At 41.2% G+C, this 22,029-nt stretch overlaps 1 protein-coding gene across 1 annotated transcript in view; it reads right to left on the bottom strand.

Moving 5' to 3' along the window:
- Positions 1–22,029, bottom strand: part of cnih3 (cornichon family AMPA receptor auxiliary protein 3) — a 56,177-nt gene that overhangs the window by 8,846 nt on the left and 25,302 nt on the right. Inside the window, exons 4-5 of the mRNA XM_041064639.1 lie at positions 3,915–4,027; positions 2,934–2,936 (exon numbers count right to left, since the gene is read on the bottom strand). Of these exons, the coding sequence (XP_040920573.1) occupies positions 2,934–2,936; positions 3,915–4,027 (116 nt within the window). The remainder of the gene's footprint in view (positions 1–2,933; positions 2,937–3,914; positions 4,028–22,029) is intronic.

Genomic DNA, 22,029 nt, shown 5'->3' with positions numbered 1-22,029 from the left:
CCCCAGAGTTGATACAAATGAACAGGATTCTGTAACAATGGATTACTGCATATTAATGTCACAGGCCAGTTGCATTATGATAGTTAGCTTCTAATTACTTATTCACTCGTTTCATCTATAGCCCATCATCAAGAATTTGACTCATTTAAAGATTCAAATTACGTTTTGTGGGTTTTAATGGACAATGAAGTCCAACCAGGAAGCTGCCGTCATAATGCATGTGTCCCGTTCTGTCATAACCGAGGCGAACAGATGGTTTATGCACGTCCATACTCCATGTTCAATTCATGTAAGCTGGTCGTTCATGACTGTGAAATGATTGTACATTCGGTTGTCATTAATTAATCACAATGTACATTCTCTAATTCACCTTTCTGTTGGCCAATGATGCATGTGTGAAATATTCAACAATGCACTGGAAAATGCATCTTGATGTGTTCAGAGTGCGACATGGAGGTCATGTAATGAGTCACAGAATGTCATGTACTCTACATGCACAAATGACTGATGACGAGGTAAACAAGGTTGGCTTATGTTAACAATCTGCTACATACAATACACTATTAAGATGTCATTAACAAAAAAAAACAACCTCTGACACCATTTGTTCCCCCGAGCAAAGGTAACGGATGAGACAAGAGGAAGACTTTCGTTTGCCACATACGTTTCTTGCTTTATGTCAGTTTGTGAGAAACACACAGACACACTCACACACACAGACTTTGAAAAGGATTCAGCTGGCAACCAAAGCATTCTAAGAAACTGCAGTATATACTACATAGCCAGACTTTCTTGAAATTTGCCATCACACCCCCACATTCACATATTGTGAGAGATTTTATTCTGTCAAAACCTCTTTTTTTTTTTTTTTTTAAATAAACAAGGAAATGTTCCCCATGAATGGAGCAGTCAGTTACATCATCACAGGAGTTTTAGTCATTAATAATTCTCCACTGAGGCCAAGCACAGTTTGTCTGCATGGTGCTCTGTCGCACTGTGAGCCAGTGGTGACTATTTCTCCTTCATGTCTGAGGGACAAAGGAGGCATCGGGGTTATCTTGTATGCTAAAGTGAAAGCTCATACAGGCCACTGAGGGCCCAGGTTTTTCAAGCTCTTTAAGTTAGGACATCCTGGTGACACAGCCTCGTACATCCTGTACATCCTGTACATCCTGTACACCTCTGTAACTCCAAAATCTAAGTTTATACCCCCCTTAGAGAACCTGCCTGCCTGTGTGTCTGTGTTTGGGTCCTCCTTGCCTGTGCTCCAACCTTGAAAAATATCTCACAAAAGTATTCAGACCCTTACTTCCAGAGTTTGTAGACCCCCCCCCCCCATTGGCTATTAATGCTTCGAGTCGTCTTGGCTAAGTCTCTACAAGCTTTGCACACCTGAATTTGGGCTGTCTATCCCGTTCTTCCTGGCAGATCCTCTCAAGCTCTATCAGATTGAATGGGAAGTGTCTGTGGACTGCCATCTTGAGGTCTCTCCACAGATGTTCACTGACGTGCTGAATGGTGAATAGTTACCCCGGTCTCTGGTCTCATGCTCACTGGAGCAGGTTTTCTTCATGGACCTTTTTCTGTATTTGGCTGCATTCATCCTTCCCTCAGCTCTGACTAGTCTCTCTGTCCCTGCTGCTGCTGCGAAGCCCAACCATAGCATGATGCTGCCACCAGCATGTTTCACCATAGAGAAGCATGGTGTATTAGTCAGATGATGATGAGCAGTGTTTGGTGTTATTTGGCCTGGCAAATAATTGGCTTGGTAGTATTTAGAGTTGTTGTCTCATCAGACCAGATACTACTCTCAGAGTCCTCCTCTCAGAGCAGGGGCCTGAAAACTTTCTAAAGCCACTGTGACTGAGTCCTTTCAAGTGGGTCATTTATGACAGCTGGTTGTCCTGGCAACAAGACGTCCTTCAATACAAGTTTGTATTGTCAATTTTTGTGAATTTTTCTAGCAAAGGCGTTAGTGTGGCCTCTCTGGCATCACATAAACGTACACATGAGCGAGAAGCTCTGCATGCATTCACACACGTACACACCATGTGTTGCTGTGATTGTACTGCATGTGTCCATGAACTCTGTGCTCATTTAGCTTCCCCCATCAGTGTCTCCCTGCCTCCCTCTCTCCCTATCTTCTGAATCACCTTGTCTATATTAGATCTCTCTCCCATCACTCACTCGCTTTCTCTCTCGCCACACCTTCCTGCCTCCTTCCTTCATTGTCCACCCTCCTCCATCTCTGTCTCACTCTCTCCCTCCTTTCCTTGTCTCCTCATCTCTCAGCTGTGCAGGAAGCAGCATCTGTAGCTGGTGGGCATCTGGTACAGTCTCCAATTAATGAGACAGCAAGATGTTTTTCTCCTCTCCTCTGCGCTCAGTCTGTAACTTCAACCAGCTGAGCACATGAGCTTAAACCAATCAGGCTGCCAGCGGTCTACATCCAAGCCACAACCAGCGGGAAGAACAGCAACAAAGACAAAAACAGACACAGAGCGAACAGCAAAAGAAATCTGAAGCTCACTGATTGGTGATCTGTATTTTCAGGGGATGTTTACATCACTGATATACTTGCTTTTAACCACACGTTTCCTACAGATTAATGTTTGTCCTCAGAAATGCTACACACCCTGCAAGGTGCAATGAAACACGTGAATAGTGAGGGCGGTTTATCGTGGAGTGAAGTAAGGTCAGCAGCAGACTCTGTACAAAGAACAACAACGTGCTTAGAAAAGCTTTGAAATAGAAACCAAAGGAGCTGCAGCTTTTTCTGCCGTGATCCTAAATGATGAGACTGACAATACCTTCTGTTTTTCCTCTTGTCAACAAATCCCATGAGGAAACCAAGACCAGTGATATGTTAGCACCTCAATACTTTATGACTTCCCCACCCTGTCTGTGGCTGTCAGTCCCAAGCCTATTCATACCTACTGAAGACATCAATATATGGTTTCACAAATATATAGAGTATACTAGTATAGTACTAACTAAATACATTGTGTAGTTAAAACACTGTCATAAATGTATTGTTCCATTTGTGAAAAAGAGAGAGAGAGAGTAATTTCCTAAAACAGCTGGTCGCTGTGGTTTTTAGCAGGTGTTTGAGAATGTATTTATACTATGTGATACTACTTTTGTGCATGGATCAACACATGCTTATTGTACTATAAAGTATTTACAGCAGCAGAACTGTGTATATGGAACTAACTGAAAACAAACATCTTGCGTCTGTGCCGGAAAGTTGATAATGGCAATGTTTTAATAATTCTCTATTTGAAATGTGCATGCTAACTATGGTATGATTATGGCCAATAAATAATGGTTAAGTTATGCATAGTCCAGCCAAGTTTATTTATATAGCACATTTCATAGAACAGGCCTAGACTCAGTGTGTTTCAAAATAAAAAGCAAAAAAATAGGCAAAGATCACATATAACAAAAACAGAAGATGAGTAGGTTTATTATTACTGTTATTATTAAAAATACCAACAGGGACATTGCACATAGCGAAAGACAGGTGAGGGGCTAGGCAATGAAAATACGACACTATAATTTGGCAATGAATGTAAGCCGTGAGGTGTGGAATCGCACAATATCGATTGAGTTCCTTCTGTAGGATAAATAGAAAGCTATAATGTAATGGCAAAAAGCAAGTATATCATTAGTCTTACTTTTATCTACAGCTTTTTCTTGCGGCAGCCTGTAGCCTGTGTGAGCCTGATCTTAAATTTAATGCAAACCCATTACATAAATCTAATTCTAATCTTAACCCAAATCTTAAAACCTAACACAGCAGGATACTTTTTTTTTTTTTTTTTAACAGAGATATAGATTGAAAAGTATAGAATTACAAACACACACACACAAACACACACACACACGGCCAATACAACAGATCCAACAGTTACCTCCACGTGTTGTAGAAGAGCAGGGGGATGTTGAGACCCACAGTCAGCCACTCCTGGGCACACAGGAACATGATACAGAAGAGCCCATGGATGGAGTACTCTGGTAGCACCAGCTACAGGATGAGGAGGATTAGTCAGAGAGAAAGTGATTGATTATTCAGACTGAAATCACCATCAGAAAGCTAAAGAAAAATAATAATAAACACTCAAGTTTATCTGTTTCTCCATCTACTTTTTTTCTGCATTGCCGATGATCTGTGTTGCTAAATGCAGATATTGCTTGAGTGTCATTTGCACTAATATAAGAACTACATAAATGAACCAGAACTACATTCAACTAAAGGGCAGTTGGTTAGCAGATGCCACATTATCATTTTAATGCCCACAGGTGTACACATCAAGCATCATTAGCATTCAAATCCATAGCCTAGCCTATATTTAGCCACTGAAATCTGTCTATCTGCATGCTTTCCAAATGGCTAAATGCCTCCATCGAGATTATGGAGAGCTTAGCTTCACAATGGGAAGCACACACTGATGGCAGGGTTCCATCATTATCATAATAACTGGAGGGCTCGGCCCTCCAAATGCAGCAAGCAAGACCACCTCCTGGCGAACAGTGAGGGTGAGTATATGTGTGAGGGTCCTCTCCACCAGTCCTCGCCAATCCCACCACTCCCCCTCAAGCAGCAAGGCTCCCCTTTGTTCTCCAAAGTAAGAAGTTTGGGGAAGTTAAAAGAAAAAAAAGAAGCTTATATTTGTACAGTTTTGTAATTATCCATCACAAAAAGTTTGAATTTCTTCTGCTTGCGCTCAGTTTGGCAAGGCTCCATGAGGCGCTGCAAAAGTAGGCTTAGATTTCCAGCCATAAGAAATGCACTTTGAAGGGAATGAACATCGCTAAAAACATCTTCTTTCTAACTGACCATGATTTTTTTTTTCCAAAAAAAGTGTGAAATACACTTGCACTTTTTTGTGGATTATCCAAAAAGTCGAATATGTATGTAGTTATTTCTCAAGTACTTTTAGATTACATTGCAGTATATCAGAAACAATGTTTCTGTGGATCAATAAAGTTGCACTAATCAATATTTTTATATTAACAATGGACCAAATGACTATGTGTAATGTGAATGGTGTTTCTTGTAGCCATCGGCTCAGCTCTTTACTGGTAGATATCGAGTCAGCGAGGTTGAGCACAGTGGAGCATTTAGCAGCTGAAGAACCAAACTGTAACTTTAAGTTTAGACTAAACACATTACATGTCAGTTGCATGCCAGCTGCTACAGGAGCTGGCATGCAACCAGTAAAACCTGGCTTATGGCCCTATATGGGTCTTCAGCCAATTTTATTACATGGCTAAAACTGAGTGTCAAGCAAATCCCTGTGAACATGTGAATAACCCCAATCATAGTCTTAGTCCACTGAAATCTGCAGCAGATTTTCACCACCGTAGTTAATGCTATTCACAAAGAAAGCCACTTCACTACTCATGTATATTTAACAGCGTACAAGGCGGCGCATTATGGTACCATTCTGGGCCTTGAACATTACTGTATATGCTGCCATAACAAGGCTGTGTTAAAGATGCATTATTCAGATGGCTACATGCCTCCTAATAACCGAAAAACATGTTTTCACTGAAGAGCTCTTCAACAGTGGGAGACCAGAAAACTGCTGCTAAGACAAAACCTAAATATATCCATTTGCTTTCACACATACAGCAGGGAAGCTGCACGCACACACACACACACACACACCAGTCCAGCATGGATACACTACATGGACAGAACACACAGACCCAAACTTTCCCCTCCCCACACGCAGGCAAAATGCTTGTTGTAAAAAAAAAACCCAAAGTTTTCTGTCCCCCTCTTTTTCAAATCCCTAATGCAAGTTTGGCCGACAGCTCTCAGATGAAGGTACAAACATGATCTGTCACTGCAGCAACTACACAACACTGACAAGTACATAAAACTTTAAAGACAACAGAAGAATCTGATGTGAACAAGATGAAATCAGCATTGTGTCCCCAAGTGGCTTTGTCAAAGGATGTGAAATAACTACAATGTTATAGCCATTTAATATGAAAGCATGAAAGCAAACAGATGCCAGTCGTCTGTAATGTGCATGGTTTTATGTTTGCGGATCATCAGCCATCATCCAAAACCAGTGACTCAAAGTCAAACTAACATATCCAATAATACTTTCTTTTTTTCTTTAAAATTTAAACTCCCAACTAGCTGCAATTTAACAAATGACATCCAACGTAGGATATTACTGAAAACTGCTCTATTTATTTGACACACTGGGTATTTGTTGGTGGGAAGCCAGTGAGGGATCATGTAATATTTGCTGGTTGATTGACTTGCTCCCAGTCTCCTCTGCAGATTCGTGGACACTATCCACAAACACTGATGTCTGCATAACGAGGCACTCTCATCCTTCCAGGAGTTACCACTGCAGCTCTGTCGTTTGTGTTGTCGACAAATATTACCATGACGAAGGGTAGCATTCCCTCTCCTGTTCCAGCGCAGAGTTTGAGAGCTGGACAACTCCTTTCTGCTATTCACAGTTCACAGGGCAGAGAGCAGAAAGTCTCTAAATTCAATGGTCTGACCATGAATTCAGTCAAGGTCTGCTGAACAGTCAGACCCATGTGTGTGAACAGCTGTGTTGAATTTTGTCACATTTAATCACTGTCTGTTTACACTGAACTACACAAAAACAGTGGTTATGTTTAGTGTTTGATGTTACAAACAAGCTGGACCAATTTTTCAGTCCACAAGCACCGAAACCCTGTCAGGTCCAGACCGGACCCTGCAGTCCTCCTGAGCTGTGATATTTTTTATTTCATGGCTCAGATTGTTGTTACAAGTTTGTTGCAAGGACACAAACACACACACACAAGAAATGCAAATGATTTAACAGTTATTAAACTGCATTGTGCACTGCTGATGACCCTGCTGTGACTCCTTTGTATTCAGGGAGCATATTTACTTTATGGTAGTGACTGTGTGTGTGTGTGTCTGTGTCTGTGTGTCTGTGTGTGTGTTGGACCATATACATTCAATTTCCATAATTTTCATGCTAATGGATAACTAACTATTCCCTTCTTTCAATCACAGACGTCCCTCATTCTAGCAGATCCTCTGAGGCTGTGTGTGTGTTGACAGAGGGACCCATCTGGGACTGTGCCTGGCTGGGACTGGAGATCTGTTTCTCTGGCTGCAGTGCCCAGGGGCTGCCCTTATACCCATCTGATCCACCCAGCGGCAACACTGACAAGGCTTCATTCATGTGAGGATCTATATTTTATCCCAGTAACTATAAGTGTCCCATGATGCACACACAACTCACAACACTGTGCACTATGCACGTATGTGTGCATACATGCACAGTAAGTATAGATATATGTACGTTACTGTGGCTAAACCTCTGTGATACACTCCCAATGGAAAGTTTGCATTTTTATGCCTCACAAACAAACATTGTTTCCCATGGCTACATTGGATTGCATTATAATGTGAGGTGCGTTGAGCTTATTAACACACAGACCAAAAGATGAAATTCAGATGAATCTAATTCACAAGAAATCCCACTATTTTTCCCCAACTTTCCAATTTGCCAAAATGTAAACAAATTCTAAAGCTGAAGCCCACAGTGTTTTTCTTTTTCTTTTTTTCACAAGAGTTTCACACTCTTCCAGAGTCATAACTCACACAGACATGATACACATATTTTTAGATTCAGTGTGACTTACACTTCCCGAGGGTATCATTATCTCCACTGTCCATTAGGAATAAACACTCATAAATCCGCTTAGAACCCTGCAAAATCCAGAATTTTTCACATTAATTATGTATGAATTATATATTACGAACACAGTGAGAAAGGAGCAGAAGAGTGAGAAAGAAAGAAGGGGTGGAAAGAGAGCTTTTAACTTTGGTTCCTTTCTGCCAACAGAAAAAAAGCTCTACAGAAAAAGAAAAAGGTCCTGAAAAGTATGTAAACTATAGGTTGATATGTTCAATATGCTGGAAAAGCATAATGATTCATTTCACCCTGCATCATTTATGATACATATCCTGAGGCACAAAACAGAAAAAAATTCAGATGCAGGCGCAACTGTAAACTAAAGCAAGAAGAAGCACCCACTACGCTGTATGTCCATTTTAAACATTTTACCACTGCCGGTGGGACGTCTTCACTCTGATTAGCTGGAAGGTGACTGTGAATTTTTTCCCCACTTGCTCACCACTATTTAAAAGCCTTCTTACCATTGCTTAAAATAAGGCAGAATTTGAGCAGTCTGCTCCAACCACACACAAACAACAGCGTGCACAGAGTATAATCGTGTATCATGTTCTCTGCAGTAATGGTTGAGCTCATTACAGCAGAATGCATTCTGGATGAGGGACCTAGCTTAGCACAACGACTGGCACTCTACTATAGGTTGTGGTGTTATGGTGAATTATGTGCTACCACTATTTCTTTGTGAGTCCTCACATCTATGTCCTGCAATTAATTATTATTAATTTAATAGTGCTCACACAGACTGAAACACATGAAGTTAGAAAAAAAAAATATATATAGTGTGTGTGTGTGTGTGTGTATATATATGTGTATGTATATATATATATATATATAAACATACATTTCAGTGTCTGCATGTGTAAACTGTATTACAGAATAGATGTGGTGAGAATTCCCTTTTCCGTCATCTTTTGTCTCTCCTCTCCTCCACACAACCTGTATTTTCATCCACTGTCACGCTCTCCACAAAGAAGTGTCTGCTTGTTCACGTTCACATGCTCTTTTTTCCCCTCTCATTACCCCGGTGCCGAGGCAAACAGCTCTCAGACCTCTTACTGCAAATCGCCATCCAACATGGTAAATGAGAGCTTCTGCCCACGCTTCTTTCAGGGCCCGAGCGGAACCTGGCAGGGCCGCCTCGACACGGCCTCGACCTCTCCAGGTCCAATTAGTAAGGCCACCCGCCACGGAGCGCGCTCACTCTTCACGGCTGAGAAGAGGTTGGAGAGCTTTTCAAATGCGACTTTTCAGGCAGTCCTGCTTTGAGGCAGGACTGCCGGGAAGAGCGCCGGGTCACCGAGGCAACACTCACAGCTAATGAGGGAAATAAATAAATAGAAGATAAAAGAGATGAGACGGAGAAAAGATGTGGTGTGTTCTGTGTGCGGCTGAGCAAGCACACCAGTCTCACAGCTTCATTTCTCCACTCTTCATCTCACCCTGGTCACACTGACTGGTTTGTCACCCACCTGGTTGTACAGAGCAGCAAGCGTGTATGAAAGCACAGACCTCAGCAGTACAGGGTGGCTGTGACACACAGATTTACTCTCTTGCCAAACTCTCAAACTTTGATTTGGCTGATTGGCACCTCTGAAAGGATTCAAACTTCTGATATAGGAAGACAGAAATCAGATGAAGCCTCTGATGTTCCTGTCTGAAGATGGCTTGAATATACACATCCATATTCTTAGTCAGTGTGTTCTGGTTTCTTGACACATTTGCAGCATCTCTATGAATGACTAATCAAAAATAATAGACAGATAAAAACATCACCTTGGTTTCTCATTATTAATGGAGGTCATCTTTAGATAAAACGAAACCTAATTTGTTTAAGACAAGAAACAAGACATTTAAAGTGAGGTGACATTCTGTCATATTAGATATTGATTCAGTGCTAAGAAGCTACAACATTCAGTAGTCGAAGGCTTGTATGAATACCATGGCAACCACTGAGCATCGTGTAGATACTCAGCTCGTCAGCTGTACTCATGTCAACTGACCCATGTCAGCATGAGCTGATCTGGTTAATGCATCTGATATGTGTAAAGCCTTAGACGTATAGTTTAACAATGCAGTCGGCTATGCCAGCAACACGGTTCATATGTCACACTATACAAAGCAATTAGGCTTTTGACAGATTGATTTGTTAACTGTTATATAGGCTTCAGATAGTTATCTGTCCACAACTGCATGAAAGTGATTACTGAACTCTAACTAACATTAGGTCCAACTAAATTATTATTATTGTTGTTGTTGTTGTTGTTATATTTATTTAAATATACTGACATTAATGAAAATATCATGCAAGTTACTAAAAAATATTGACGTTTTCAAGATGTAAGGGTCTGGCATGAGGGGCTCCTCTTATTCAGCTCAAATAAGCTCAGATCACTGCAGCACTCAGTAGCACTCTGCTGATGCCCTTTCACCCCTGAGGGCAGGAACGATAGGCATGAAATTGGAAGAGTCTTGTTTTTGCAATTGAGTTGATGAAATTCTCTTTCTGCATGAGTTGGTGAGGACAGCGGCCCCGCCCCCCCCCCCCCCTCATATATTCTAAAAGCCTCTATGCACTTGGGTGGAGTTTTGAGACTGACGACATATGCAATATCGCCTTCAGCTGGGAGGAACTGATGGTCAGTGGGACAAAGCGCATATGGTGAAATAAAGTCAGAGATTTATTCCAGTCACTGTACATCGTTTTGAGATTACACCGAAAAGAAGACGGTATTTCATTGTCAATAGAAAATAACTGCCAGATAAAGTTTGACTTTTTAGATGTCAGCTACCATTTTGTTCTACGAGGTGTCCCCGAATCAAAAGTGGGATGTCTCCTTTTGTAATGAAAGACTTCAGCTGAGTGTGAAAGCGAGGAGAATCTCCTTCTGACTTTGACAAACACACAGACGCACACTATCATGTCTTATTGAAAGCAGGTGACAGGATCATAATCTCACTTAAGATAAGTCATTTGTTGAAGGAGCTGCTGATGTAAGTGTTCTTGACAAATAAGAACTGGAGCACCCTTCACAGCAGATTGAATCCTCTGGTTTTCTGTGTCCATTAAATCACCATCGTCTGTAGTAAAAAGAAAGCATCAGGTTTTCTTGTGTAGTTACAGCAGCAGTTACGGTAATGGATATTCTTTCTTTTACCTATTTGCTTTCTAATCCCATTCAAGGTCTTGATATGTTCTTAGGATAAAACTGACACAAATTCTAGTGGTGATGCAGTTGCGAGAGAAAGTCTATGCTGAGCTCCTAAAGCTGTTTGGTGTAGCTTTAATTTCATTTTCAGCCCTGTTGTCCACAAATGTTTTTTTCAGTATCTGCGCATGGCAGCTAATGACTGTGGTTATGGCACATAAACTATGGTATAGTTAGGGTTAGGACACTAAAACACTTGCTGAAGGTTAGGAAAAGATCGTGGTTACGCTTAATAAAAAGGTGAATGTTAATTGCTGGTCTGTGACTGGACGCAAACTCCAGTCTTGTGCATTAAAGTCAGACGAGCTACACGTCCACCCACCACGCTGACCTCTCCCCTCCCTTAATTTCCACCTCGCTACATAAAGGACACGCTGCTTGAACATTGGCGTTGGATGTAAATCATCAGGCGCAGAATTGTCCACTGTGATCGTACTTCCTATGGATACAGGGCTGAGAATCTTTTTCCAACCGAGCTACGCATGACTTCATGTGGAAACGGTGCCTAACGTTATTGTTTCTTCTGGTTCGCACTTTCACTTTCTCTGCCTCCTCCTTCGTTTTCTGCCTGGCCTCTTGGAGCAGACACACTTCTGTGACAAGCTAATGAGCCCTCCCACTCCCACTCTTTCCTCTGCATCCCCTCGTCTTGGGCAGGCCTAGCCATTCAGTGTGATTATAGCCTGCTCCGTTTGGGAGAGCATGTACATTGGTAGCCATTTCAGATGCACCATGATGAAGGAGCAGAGAGATTCCAGCACTTAAAGTACACCCTTAGTTTTTAGATGGCTTTCTTATTGAGTAGTGGCTACATCAGCAACCGTTTCACAATAGATAAATCAGTCAATGTTCCAAGAAGAGCAAAATCAATTGTTTCTTCCATTCATTATCGTCTATTTGTGAATAAACCAATAAACCAAACCTAATCATACGAGTTCTCACTGGCTCCCGGTTGCAAAGGTCTCTTGAATAACATGTTGCCACTCCTCCTGGAGTCCAGTGCTGTCGCCACCCGGGTAAGAAGTGATGATGATTATAGGGGTCTGCCGTCTATAAAAATTCAACTGGGATGCACAAATAACAGTAATTAAGCGGGGCCTAGAGCAACATTGTTTCAGAGGGCCTACGTATCCTACGTATGCCCCAGCTTGTGCTTGTGACTGAATGACTAAGAAGAGAATACTGTTTAAATTTTCCAGGCAATTGCTTTGGGAAAGGAGCAGTGGTGCAGGAGGAATGCATCTATTCCTCCATCACTGAACATCTTCGCCCTGAGCTGAAACACTGCCACTAACCATTACTATGTTTCTACTATCTTAATATATTTATTAATGATCATCTTTCTCCAGAAGTCAGTGATAACTTCAGACCTGGAGGTCGATCTTATGTCTTCCTCAAAGACACTTAAGCTGAATTCAAACCAATATAAAAAAAAAAAATGTCTAGCTCAGTCCACACACACACACACACACACACACTTTCACATGCATGAATACACACATACCTATTTGCCCGTGTAGCAGGTGTTGGCTTTGGATGTAGAACTTGTCCAGGTTAGACAGTCAGAAGACACACAGTCTGGTACATGTGCACCCATAGAGAACAACACACACATTGTGTTTGTCACTACTATTATAAAATGTGCTGTTTATACACACACACACATACACAGCTTCTGTCTAAAGGTGGTTTCAGACACTGCTGCCACCCCCGTTGTTTCCACACTAAACATAACGGCAGCCTTGTCCCTGAGGTCGACAGTGGCAGTGGGAAGGAGACAGAGCGCAGCTGTCTCGAATATTTGACGCTTGAGCATGATGCGTGAACTTTTGTTTGTGGTTTTTTTTTTTTTTTTTTGGTATAGACCCATGACTTTCCATTGGAGAAAAGAGCAGACAGAAACCAGGCAAAGGAAAAAGCCGCAGAAGTAAATTCTTACTTAGTATGTGAGTAACCTGGATTATGCACCTGCAGTGACAGCTCACTCTGTTAAGCTTCAGCTGTGGGATACACAGCTAAATAACCCAAGGAATTACATTCATACAAATCTACAATTTGCATTTTACATCCAGTGCCAACATCTGTTTTCAGTGCAGGTGGTACAGTGCCAGTAATGTTCTGTTTTCCTTACCATGAGCATACCCTGTCCTCTAAACTTAATCATGCCATAGCTGTGTGCCCATATTATTGAAACAATGGGCCTCACGTAAGAACATTTTCACATTCTTACCCTTAAACTGTCTTAGTTATTTTCTGTGAGGTTTGTTCTCACAAAAGATTTAAAACTCAAACATTAAATTGTTCCTTTCAGCTTGATAAATGTCACCTGTTCGTGAGGCTGCTCTGTTTCTGAGCAGGTTCCACTCACAGACATGTTACAAAAGAGTTAAAAGAAGCCTTTTACACTGTGGAGCCTTAAGTCCAAAGTCAGATACTAAATTAAATGTCTTTTAAAAAAAAAAACAAAGCAGTCCATGACTTACATGAGAGGCAGTCAGAGACATTCAGATTAAAGCGTTATAATTTTCAACTCAGACAAGTGTTTTTTTTTCCCTGTGGAGAGAAGCAGGCTATCTCCACATGACTCATATGAGAAGTTGGGACCTCTCCTGAATTTCATTTGTACCTAAAAGAAAATCCTAAATATGAGAAAAGTTCCGAGTACCACACATTCTCAAAGTGGTTCTTGCATGGGGCCCATTGGCTTTGAACATAATCTGCAATGTCCACTACTACAATGTCCATAACATATTTCCTCAAATGGTGGGGCTATTTATTTACCTCAGCTGCAGAAGGTAACAGGCCTTCATTTGAAGCAGGCTTGTATTAGAGCCAGGCCTTTATTTTTAATTCCCTCTATTCGATAAGTAGAACTGATTATATTTCAGTGCAAAGCCTTGTTCTTTTATTTTGAAACATCTGCAGGCATACCATATGCAACAACAGCTGGATGGGATTAAAGGATGACAAAGCAAAGTGGATACACACACACAGACAGAGTGACTGAAATAGGACGATAATGCTTAAGATGAGTAATCCAGAACAACAAAGTGGTGAAAGTAGCAGGATTACATTGTTGAATTTATTAAATTAAAGTGGTGGAAATGTACATTATGCTTAACTGGCATGCACATTATATGACAGGCACAAGGAGTTTACCCACCCATCTTTATCCCATCTTTCTTTGTACAGTTGAGGAAATTCTGTTCTTAAATAAACCTGTGTGGTAATAACAACCCTGTCACAGTCAGATCACATTGTTTCCCCATTTTGATGTTTGATGTGAACATTAACTAAAGCTCCTGACCTGTATCTGCAGGATCATATGCATTGCACTGCTGCTACGTGATTGGTTGATTTGATAATTGTATGAATAAACAGGTGTTCCTAATAAAGTGTTTGCCTCAGATAAACTATTTCCAGCCAGGCAGGCTTGAATAGTTTGTATGAGCGGTCATGACTCAGTCATGACCGCTCACATCCCACAAGCCTTCATGTGGTAGGAGTCATTTAGCTAATTCATTCTAACTTAAATAGTGTTCAGTTCATAGGTGCTGATAGAGTAAGATTCAAACATTTGACATTGTCATTTTTCTGTTTTCTGCAAAAATGGGGATGATTTCTAATGAATTCAGTTATGCATTTGCCTCATTTATCCAAAAGCAAAATTCAAAATAAGGTTTGGAAATTTGCTCGTTACCATCAAGAAAAAAAAAAAGTACAGGGTGAGTTAACTTTAAATCTCAGTGCTTCATCTAAAGATCTGAACGTATGAAGTTGCGCTGCTGTGTCACCCACATGTAAAACTGTGCAACACCCCTCTGTCAAATCAGAGGCTGTAGATAAAACGGGTATCCTTTCTGTAATGTGATGAACACACGGATTTAATGAACTACACAGAAAAGATCTGACATCCTACAAGCTGTTGTTGGCACTTCACCCATCACATAGAACAGCAGTATGGACATTTTTGCAGAATAGTTGATGTTGTTGGTGATGATTTTTTTCAAGTCGATGTGCAGTCGATGAAAAAAAAAAGTGTAGCAAACAGAAAGATGACACTTTTTTTTTAGAGGTCTGTGTGTGTGCACTTCTGCCAAGGGAAGCCACAAAAAATCACCCTGTGTCTGCATGTGCAATAAGAGGTGGTCTAATCAGGTTTGAATGCAAATGCAGTTTGGTGCCAAAATGAGAACCAGAATTGCACTGAGTCACCTAATCAGTGTAAACACAACCTCAGCCGAGCCTCTCCTGCCACATCGGTAAAAACACGTTTGTTTGGTACCAGGAAATTATCAAAACAGGGGTAGGTACAAAAAAAAAAAAAAAAAAAATCCTGTGCCCAAGAAAAATAGTATAAAAACCGCATTTGCCTGTAAGCTTGCAGTGCACATGCAGGAAAATAGAGCCCATAGCATCCACTGATATTTTCAGAGCATGAATAGAAAGAGATCCAGTCTAAATGTGTCCCTTTCATTATTTGTTGTTTTAAAAATATCTGCATTGACTACATTAGTCAAAAGGATGGCATGACTGACGTCCACCTTCTGCAACAATTTCCATCCACAAACACAACCTTAAGGAGAAATTTACAGTCTAAATGCATCCTCACATGTGTCTGTCTGTCACACACACACACGCATTCAAAGCTATAATCCCACAAACAGAACCACCATCTGTGCAGTGCAGCCAGTTTCCCTTTGTGTCCTGTGTCTTGGCAAACTTCACAGAGTTTTATCAAAGTATGCATGACAGGCCCTCAGTGGCCCCCACATCAGACAATACACTTCACACAGACTACATCACCTGCATGCCCAGCTGCTGGTTTCTATGGGCTGTCTATATATATATACAGCATGTGTGTATGTTTGTGTGTGTGTGTGTGTATGCAAATGAGAATGAGTCAGAGAGAGATGGGAGGTGGGTGAGGGAGGGAAGGAGGCGAAGAGACCTTTGTACTGAAACTTCAAAAGCATCATGGCAACCACAGGGGACCCTCCTCCTCCCTTTCTCATCTGACTGCTCTGCATCCTCAAATCTGATTGGCTGGAACTGAAACGTGGCGCAAGCTTCACCTTGACATCAGTAGCATGCAGGAGGAAAGGAAGAAGCCCGCAACTGTTTAGATTTTAGCTTCCGAACAATGAAATAACTTTCCATCAATTCTTCAGAAACCATCCCTGCATTTACAGTAGGCTACAGTGACGCATATACACATTCAAATACAGTATTTCAGTTCAATCAATGACTGGTGTGAATCCTATTTCTCATTATTTTGTATTAGGACCAGGAATGAAGGAAATGTTCCATGCAGCCCTCATGTTCCAGTGACGGACATTCAGCAAAGTGGAGACCAGCACAGAAACTCAACTGCTGGGACTCAGGGGGACGGACAGAGTGATGAGCAGGAAAGAGACAGGAGTAGGTCCTGAGAAGCAGGTCACAGTATGTGTCTGACTCATTTGCTCTAATATATTTCAGGTTCACAGTTTCCTAGCTACATTTAATGAGATAGAACTATGTGAGTTGAGTTTAGACTTGCTACTTTTTGGCCATTTGGGGAAAGTAGAAACAAACTGTGAACACACAACTCTGACATATCATTACCTTTCAAGTTGATGTGGTGACCTGCTTATCTACTCATTCAGCAGTTTCAGAGCAACATATCTGGCCACTTGGCAATTTTTAAGTTCAATATTTACACTCTTTTAGCTCTGTTTTTGGTCTCCACCTGCTCCTGAGTAGAATATCTGCCTCTTCAGCTGCTAAATGCTCCACTATGTTCACCAGCTAGTCACAAACTGTGTCTGTCTGTTGTTTGGTGCTGATCAGGTCGTGTACAGTGGATTTTTAGTGCCTTTTTCACTGGAAACAGCTACTCACTGGAAACAACACTACACTACAGAGCCATGAGAGTGAACCAGAACAATGAAGCTTAGAGTGTGTTTAACCAGTGTTTGGATCCTCTCTATTCATGATTTCATCCATAGTGGATACAGTCTTGAAAAACAATAATAGCCAATAATAAAGCTAATTATTAAAGTCAGAGTTAAATTTAGCTTGACTTCACTGTAGTTAGTGCAACATAATCTAGTTAAATGTATCTACTTTAGTGCTACCTGTTTCCTATGTTTTGCATACATACAGCAAGTGAACATGTTTAACACATACAGTTAACACTGAGAAATGTCAGGAGCAGGTGCAGTTCTGTTATTTATGTTAGGAAACAGCTGTGCCCCTTTTATATGTTGATTAAAATCATCCTCATTTATTATGATTTATCCTATTCAAGCAAACGGGAAACCCATAATGTGCAGAATTACTGATTTATCTTACCGTGTCATGCAGCAGATTCAAACTGTCAAAGTTGTTCCACCAGCTAAGTGGTTAACCAAGCAATCCTCATGAATATTTATGGAGTGTTCTGAATGCAGTGAGTGTTGTTTTGCCCTGGGCTTGAATCTACAGTGACTGAGTTAACTTTCAGCAGGAAGGCTGACCGGCTGAGTTTATATTCTTAGAGAGACTTGCACAAAGTGCAAATGCTGCATTCAGGACTGCTAATCTCATCTGTGAAAAGCTGTAAGTTAAGAGAAGTATCCTTATATGTATGTGTGGAGGGAAAGATGCTGAAGTCCTAAAAGTAGCATCTGGATGGGCAGATGGTTGGGTGGAGGTAGCACCTCATGGGGTGTTTGTACAGAGTTTGGGAATTCTGAAACAAGCAAACCAACTTCTATTAAAACCATGCAAAATATTATCTGCGCTGCATATGATCTTTTATTACGGTCTGTGTTGTTTGCTGACAACATGAAATCAGCCAGGTGTTGGCAGCTGGAGTGTATCCTGAGCAATACCTTTCCTCCTATGTGTTAGCACAGATTTCCTCTCATGCACCACATCTGTTTCACAGTCTATCTCCACCAAGGTGCTGCTGATGAATGGTATATGATGCTGCTCCTTCACAAGAAGGCTGGAGGGGTGGATGTGTACTGTACATGTGATTCTGTTGGTTACACAGGTGTTTCATCAGTCAAGCAAAATTAATATCAAACATGTTTACCCCATCTAATTGTTGTATTTCTGTCAGGATATACAGGTAGAGGGTCAAACCAGAATTCAGACTGTTATAAGCCCCAGTAACAGCAGAGGTTATGGAACCTTTCCTGTGAAAAATAGAACAAAATCTCAGAGACAATATGTTCTTTCATGATGACTATAACCATGGAAATCTGAGCTGTTTCCAGTGTAAGTCAAGCAGCACTATTAATATTCATTTCCTGCTGAGCCCAACAGTGGTTGCTATTTTCTTGTCAAAGACGAGTCCCCCCCCACCACTTCGTCTTCTTCTTCTCTTGCTAACCTCCTTCTCCCGATTCCCCCTCTTCATCTCACTCTCCTTCACCACCCTCCTCCCCCTCGCTCCCGCCCGTTATCTCTTACCTCCTCCCCCTCTCCCCATTTGTTTTTCACCTTTCCCTCCACCTCTCCGGTCTTCTTTGTGGCAAACAGTGTGTGGGATCAAGGAAGCACTGTGGTTTGCCTATAAGCTCATTATTCTGACTGACAGAGAACTTACACAGTTCCTGCATGATGGATCACACAGAAGAAATCACACTCGCGCAGCCTTTTATCAGCAGCAGACTGGATGGCATTGTTATTGTTTTGGTTTACTTACTGTCTGGCAGTTGCATAATTTCCCTTTTATAATCTTTAGCACATGCACAAATGTATCTCAGTGTTTCGTGTGCATGCATTTAGTTGTTCTGAGGCAGAAGCTGAACTTTCTATGAATATAATATGTGAAATGACTTTTCATGGTGTTGGAAAAAAAAAGAATTCAGAGACAATTTGAATAATTTTAATCAAACATTAAACAGATTTCATGATTTATTAATTTCACACACACATATATGTGTGTGTATCCATGTGTGTATGTAGGTTGTATCCCTAGGTTGTAGGTTGTAAACCCTAGGAAGGGTTTATCATTTGTGCTTTGTGTTATTTCATACTCAGTATTGGCTGTATAGTTAATGCTTTTATAATATTGTATAAAATTATATAATTCTTTGATCATATTGGTATTTCACTGGTGTCATAAATCTGATTGGTCTGAGTGGTTAATCATTTATGAGACTGATTTAATGAGAATGATCTTAACACCCCGGTCTCTTCCTGAGGTCACCACTAAAGACACAGGATGTTCCCAGGAAGTCCCCATTCCATAAAATCTTTTAACAATAAAAGCTCACATTAGTGTCTTTGAAACAAACTAAACAGGTCTTTAACCACAATGTGTTGCTACTTTGATCAGCTGAAGAGTGTTTTAATGATAAGATTCATGTCAAAAGAAATTCACATTTGAGTGCAGTCAATTCAATCATACTTTCATATGCTCGCTTTGCTTAATTAGTTATTTTAAGTTCCAGCCTTTGTTGGCAGCAGCCTGAGGATCTTTGTTGAGACAGACAGGATCCCAGTGGACTCAGGCTTCCAGCTCACTGCAGTGAAAAATGCAACGCGCTGAAGCCTCTTCACAGATACATTAAACCAACCGTGAACAGTGTTTATGTAGGATCTATTGAATGTGGCGGCAGACAAACAGTAGAGAGGCAACTTCATTGTAGCATCGATGTTTGTGGGGAAGCCTGACCAGAGGAGCTCGGAGGCAGATACAAGAGATTTCATCAGGTTAAAAAGAAAAAAAAAACTATTTATTTACAGGTCTGCCACCATCATACACGTGTAACAAAAGAGCTAAGCTTAGATCCATCTCATCTAAATCCCCAGTTAGTCAGCAATTTGATAGCTGATCATCAAACTGATTTATTCTGTACTATTAGAATATATTAGTCTAAATGAATCGACACCCTCTTCTCATTTTAATTCTCACATTCCTCGAAGCACAAGGCTGAGGAGGAGGAGGGGATCCAACACTTACAGATTACTATGGTTTTCAATTTGTGAAATATAGAGTAAGAGAGTACATATCAAAGTCAGTGAGGTGTTTGAAATGGCAGGAGTTTGGCAACAGGGATGGGCAGGAGTGATGAAGGAAACAGTGTGGTAATGTGGTATGTGTGCAGAGATTTTAATGGGATAAAACATTATACACAGCCTTAACAAAGGGAGGAGAACAAGAATAGATGTTGAAACTGGAAAGGAATCAGTGCTCACATTAGTCCTATGTGACTGGACCAAGCAGGAACCATAGACAATGACCATCATCCAGTCGTATACAAAATAAATGTATCTACATCACTGATAACAGAAGACCATAGTGTGTTCCTGAGTCAGACTGAAGAACATATGGACACAGATACACTTGATAATAAATAGAAGCAAGGCAAGGTATAGTAAGGAGGACCATAAGACAGGCAAGGACATGCTGGAGAAAGTTCTGTGACTCAGCTGGGAACACTGCTGAGGAAAGAGAGGTGTGGGGAATAATTAAGAAGATGGAAGGGAGACAGGAGGGAGTGGAGTTGCAGTAAAAGTGACACTAAAAAAAAAAAAAAAAACGAAAAAGCTGAGTTTCTGGTAAACACTTTTGTTTTGGCACATAGCTCCAATTATTAGCCTGAGGAAGACGAGGCAGAGAGAAAACAAAATCTGAAGGTGCTATGTGGAAAAGATGGTGCTGACGATCAGCAAAATGTCTCATTTAACGTGGGAGAGTTAAGGAAGGCACTGGCTGAGAATGGAAAGACTGCACCAGGTGGAGATGGAATATATAATAGCATGGTACAAACATTTACAATGTAGAAGGTCTGAGGAAACTTTAGCTAATTTTCAGAGAGATCAAGATTTAGGAGATCAAGAAAGACACTCATATATTCAGTTCCTGCACTTGCACAGATCCACTAATGCATAAAAAGCATCAGGATCTTCTCTATGAAATGCTGCTCACACACTCAAGAATAGTTAGTTAAGCTAAAGAAGACGTTCATGTGTGTGGGCCTGCATATGTAGGCATGTCCTGAAATGAGAACGCAGTCAGGCAGGCCAAGCAAGCCGTAAATAAAAGAAATGTTGATATCAGCATCAATCAGAGTGAAAAAGCTCAGAGTGGAGCAAAATAAATAATAAGTGGCAACAGAACCATGAAGCCAAAGAGAAAGACGTTCAACGCAGAACAAGGTGGGGGTGGTAAGAAGCAGGAGTAATAATAGAAAAGAGCAAGTGATAATGAGCAGAATGAGAATGAGGCACAGTAACCTTAACAGCACACTGTTCATTACAAGGAAACATCCCAGAGGCTGCTGTGAGCAGCGTCAGGAAGCAGAAGCTACACATGTTGTCATCTCATGCAGGAGATATGCAGATAAAAAGCCAGAGATGACCACACACTTCAAAAAAAAAAAAAAAAAAACTTTATTATCAGAAATAATAAAACTTTATTATCATTTTTTTGGCTAAACAAACATTTAATGAGCACAGCTAAGAAACTAATTGTGGACAGAGAGTGTGTCCTCACCTGCATCATCACACTGTTAGAGTGTGCGTTATGTGTTAGAGGTGCTTGTATGAGTTTGATGTTACCATAGTGAGGGTCTGCCATTATTATGATTTCACATGGGAAAACAGCTAAAATGTCACACCCTCCACCCCTGCCTAGCCTGTAGTCTCTCTCTTTCTCCCCCCTCTCTTCCCCTGTGTGTTTGTGTGAGTGTGATTGTCTGAGTGGAGACAGGTGAGCTGGAGTCGGAGCAGAGCCCCACCAGCTGCATCCTATCCTGCAATCAAGACTTCTACAAACACCCAGTTCTCCTGCCACGGCCCTGCCACATCTAAACTCCTGTTGTTGCCTGTTATCAGTGCCTAACCTGCTCCTCTCCTCAGACACTCTGCTCCGCTCAGCTCTGTCTATTCTCTTGCTCAACACAACCAGCCGCCAGTCCAGTCCCCACGCTCCCGGCCATCCCCTCTGCCCTACATGGCCCCCCCCCCCCCCCCCTCTAACCAGTGATCAATGTTAGTCAGTCCAGCTCCATTCTCTTAACATCTCTGGAGTTTTGCTCATTTCTTTACAGCTGCTCATAAAGACAGACAGTCTTTAACGGTAATGTACGCTCAGTGGCCACTTTATTAGG

The sequence above is a fragment of the Toxotes jaculatrix genome, chromosome 19 (genome assembly GCF_017976425.1).
Source record: "Toxotes jaculatrix isolate fToxJac2 chromosome 19, fToxJac2.pri, whole genome shotgun sequence".
Classification (NCBI taxonomy): Eukaryota; Metazoa; Chordata; class Actinopteri; family Toxotidae; genus Toxotes; species Toxotes jaculatrix.
The sequence above is the reverse complement of the archived record's forward strand: the minus strand, read 5'-3'. Positions and strand labels throughout refer to the sequence as shown.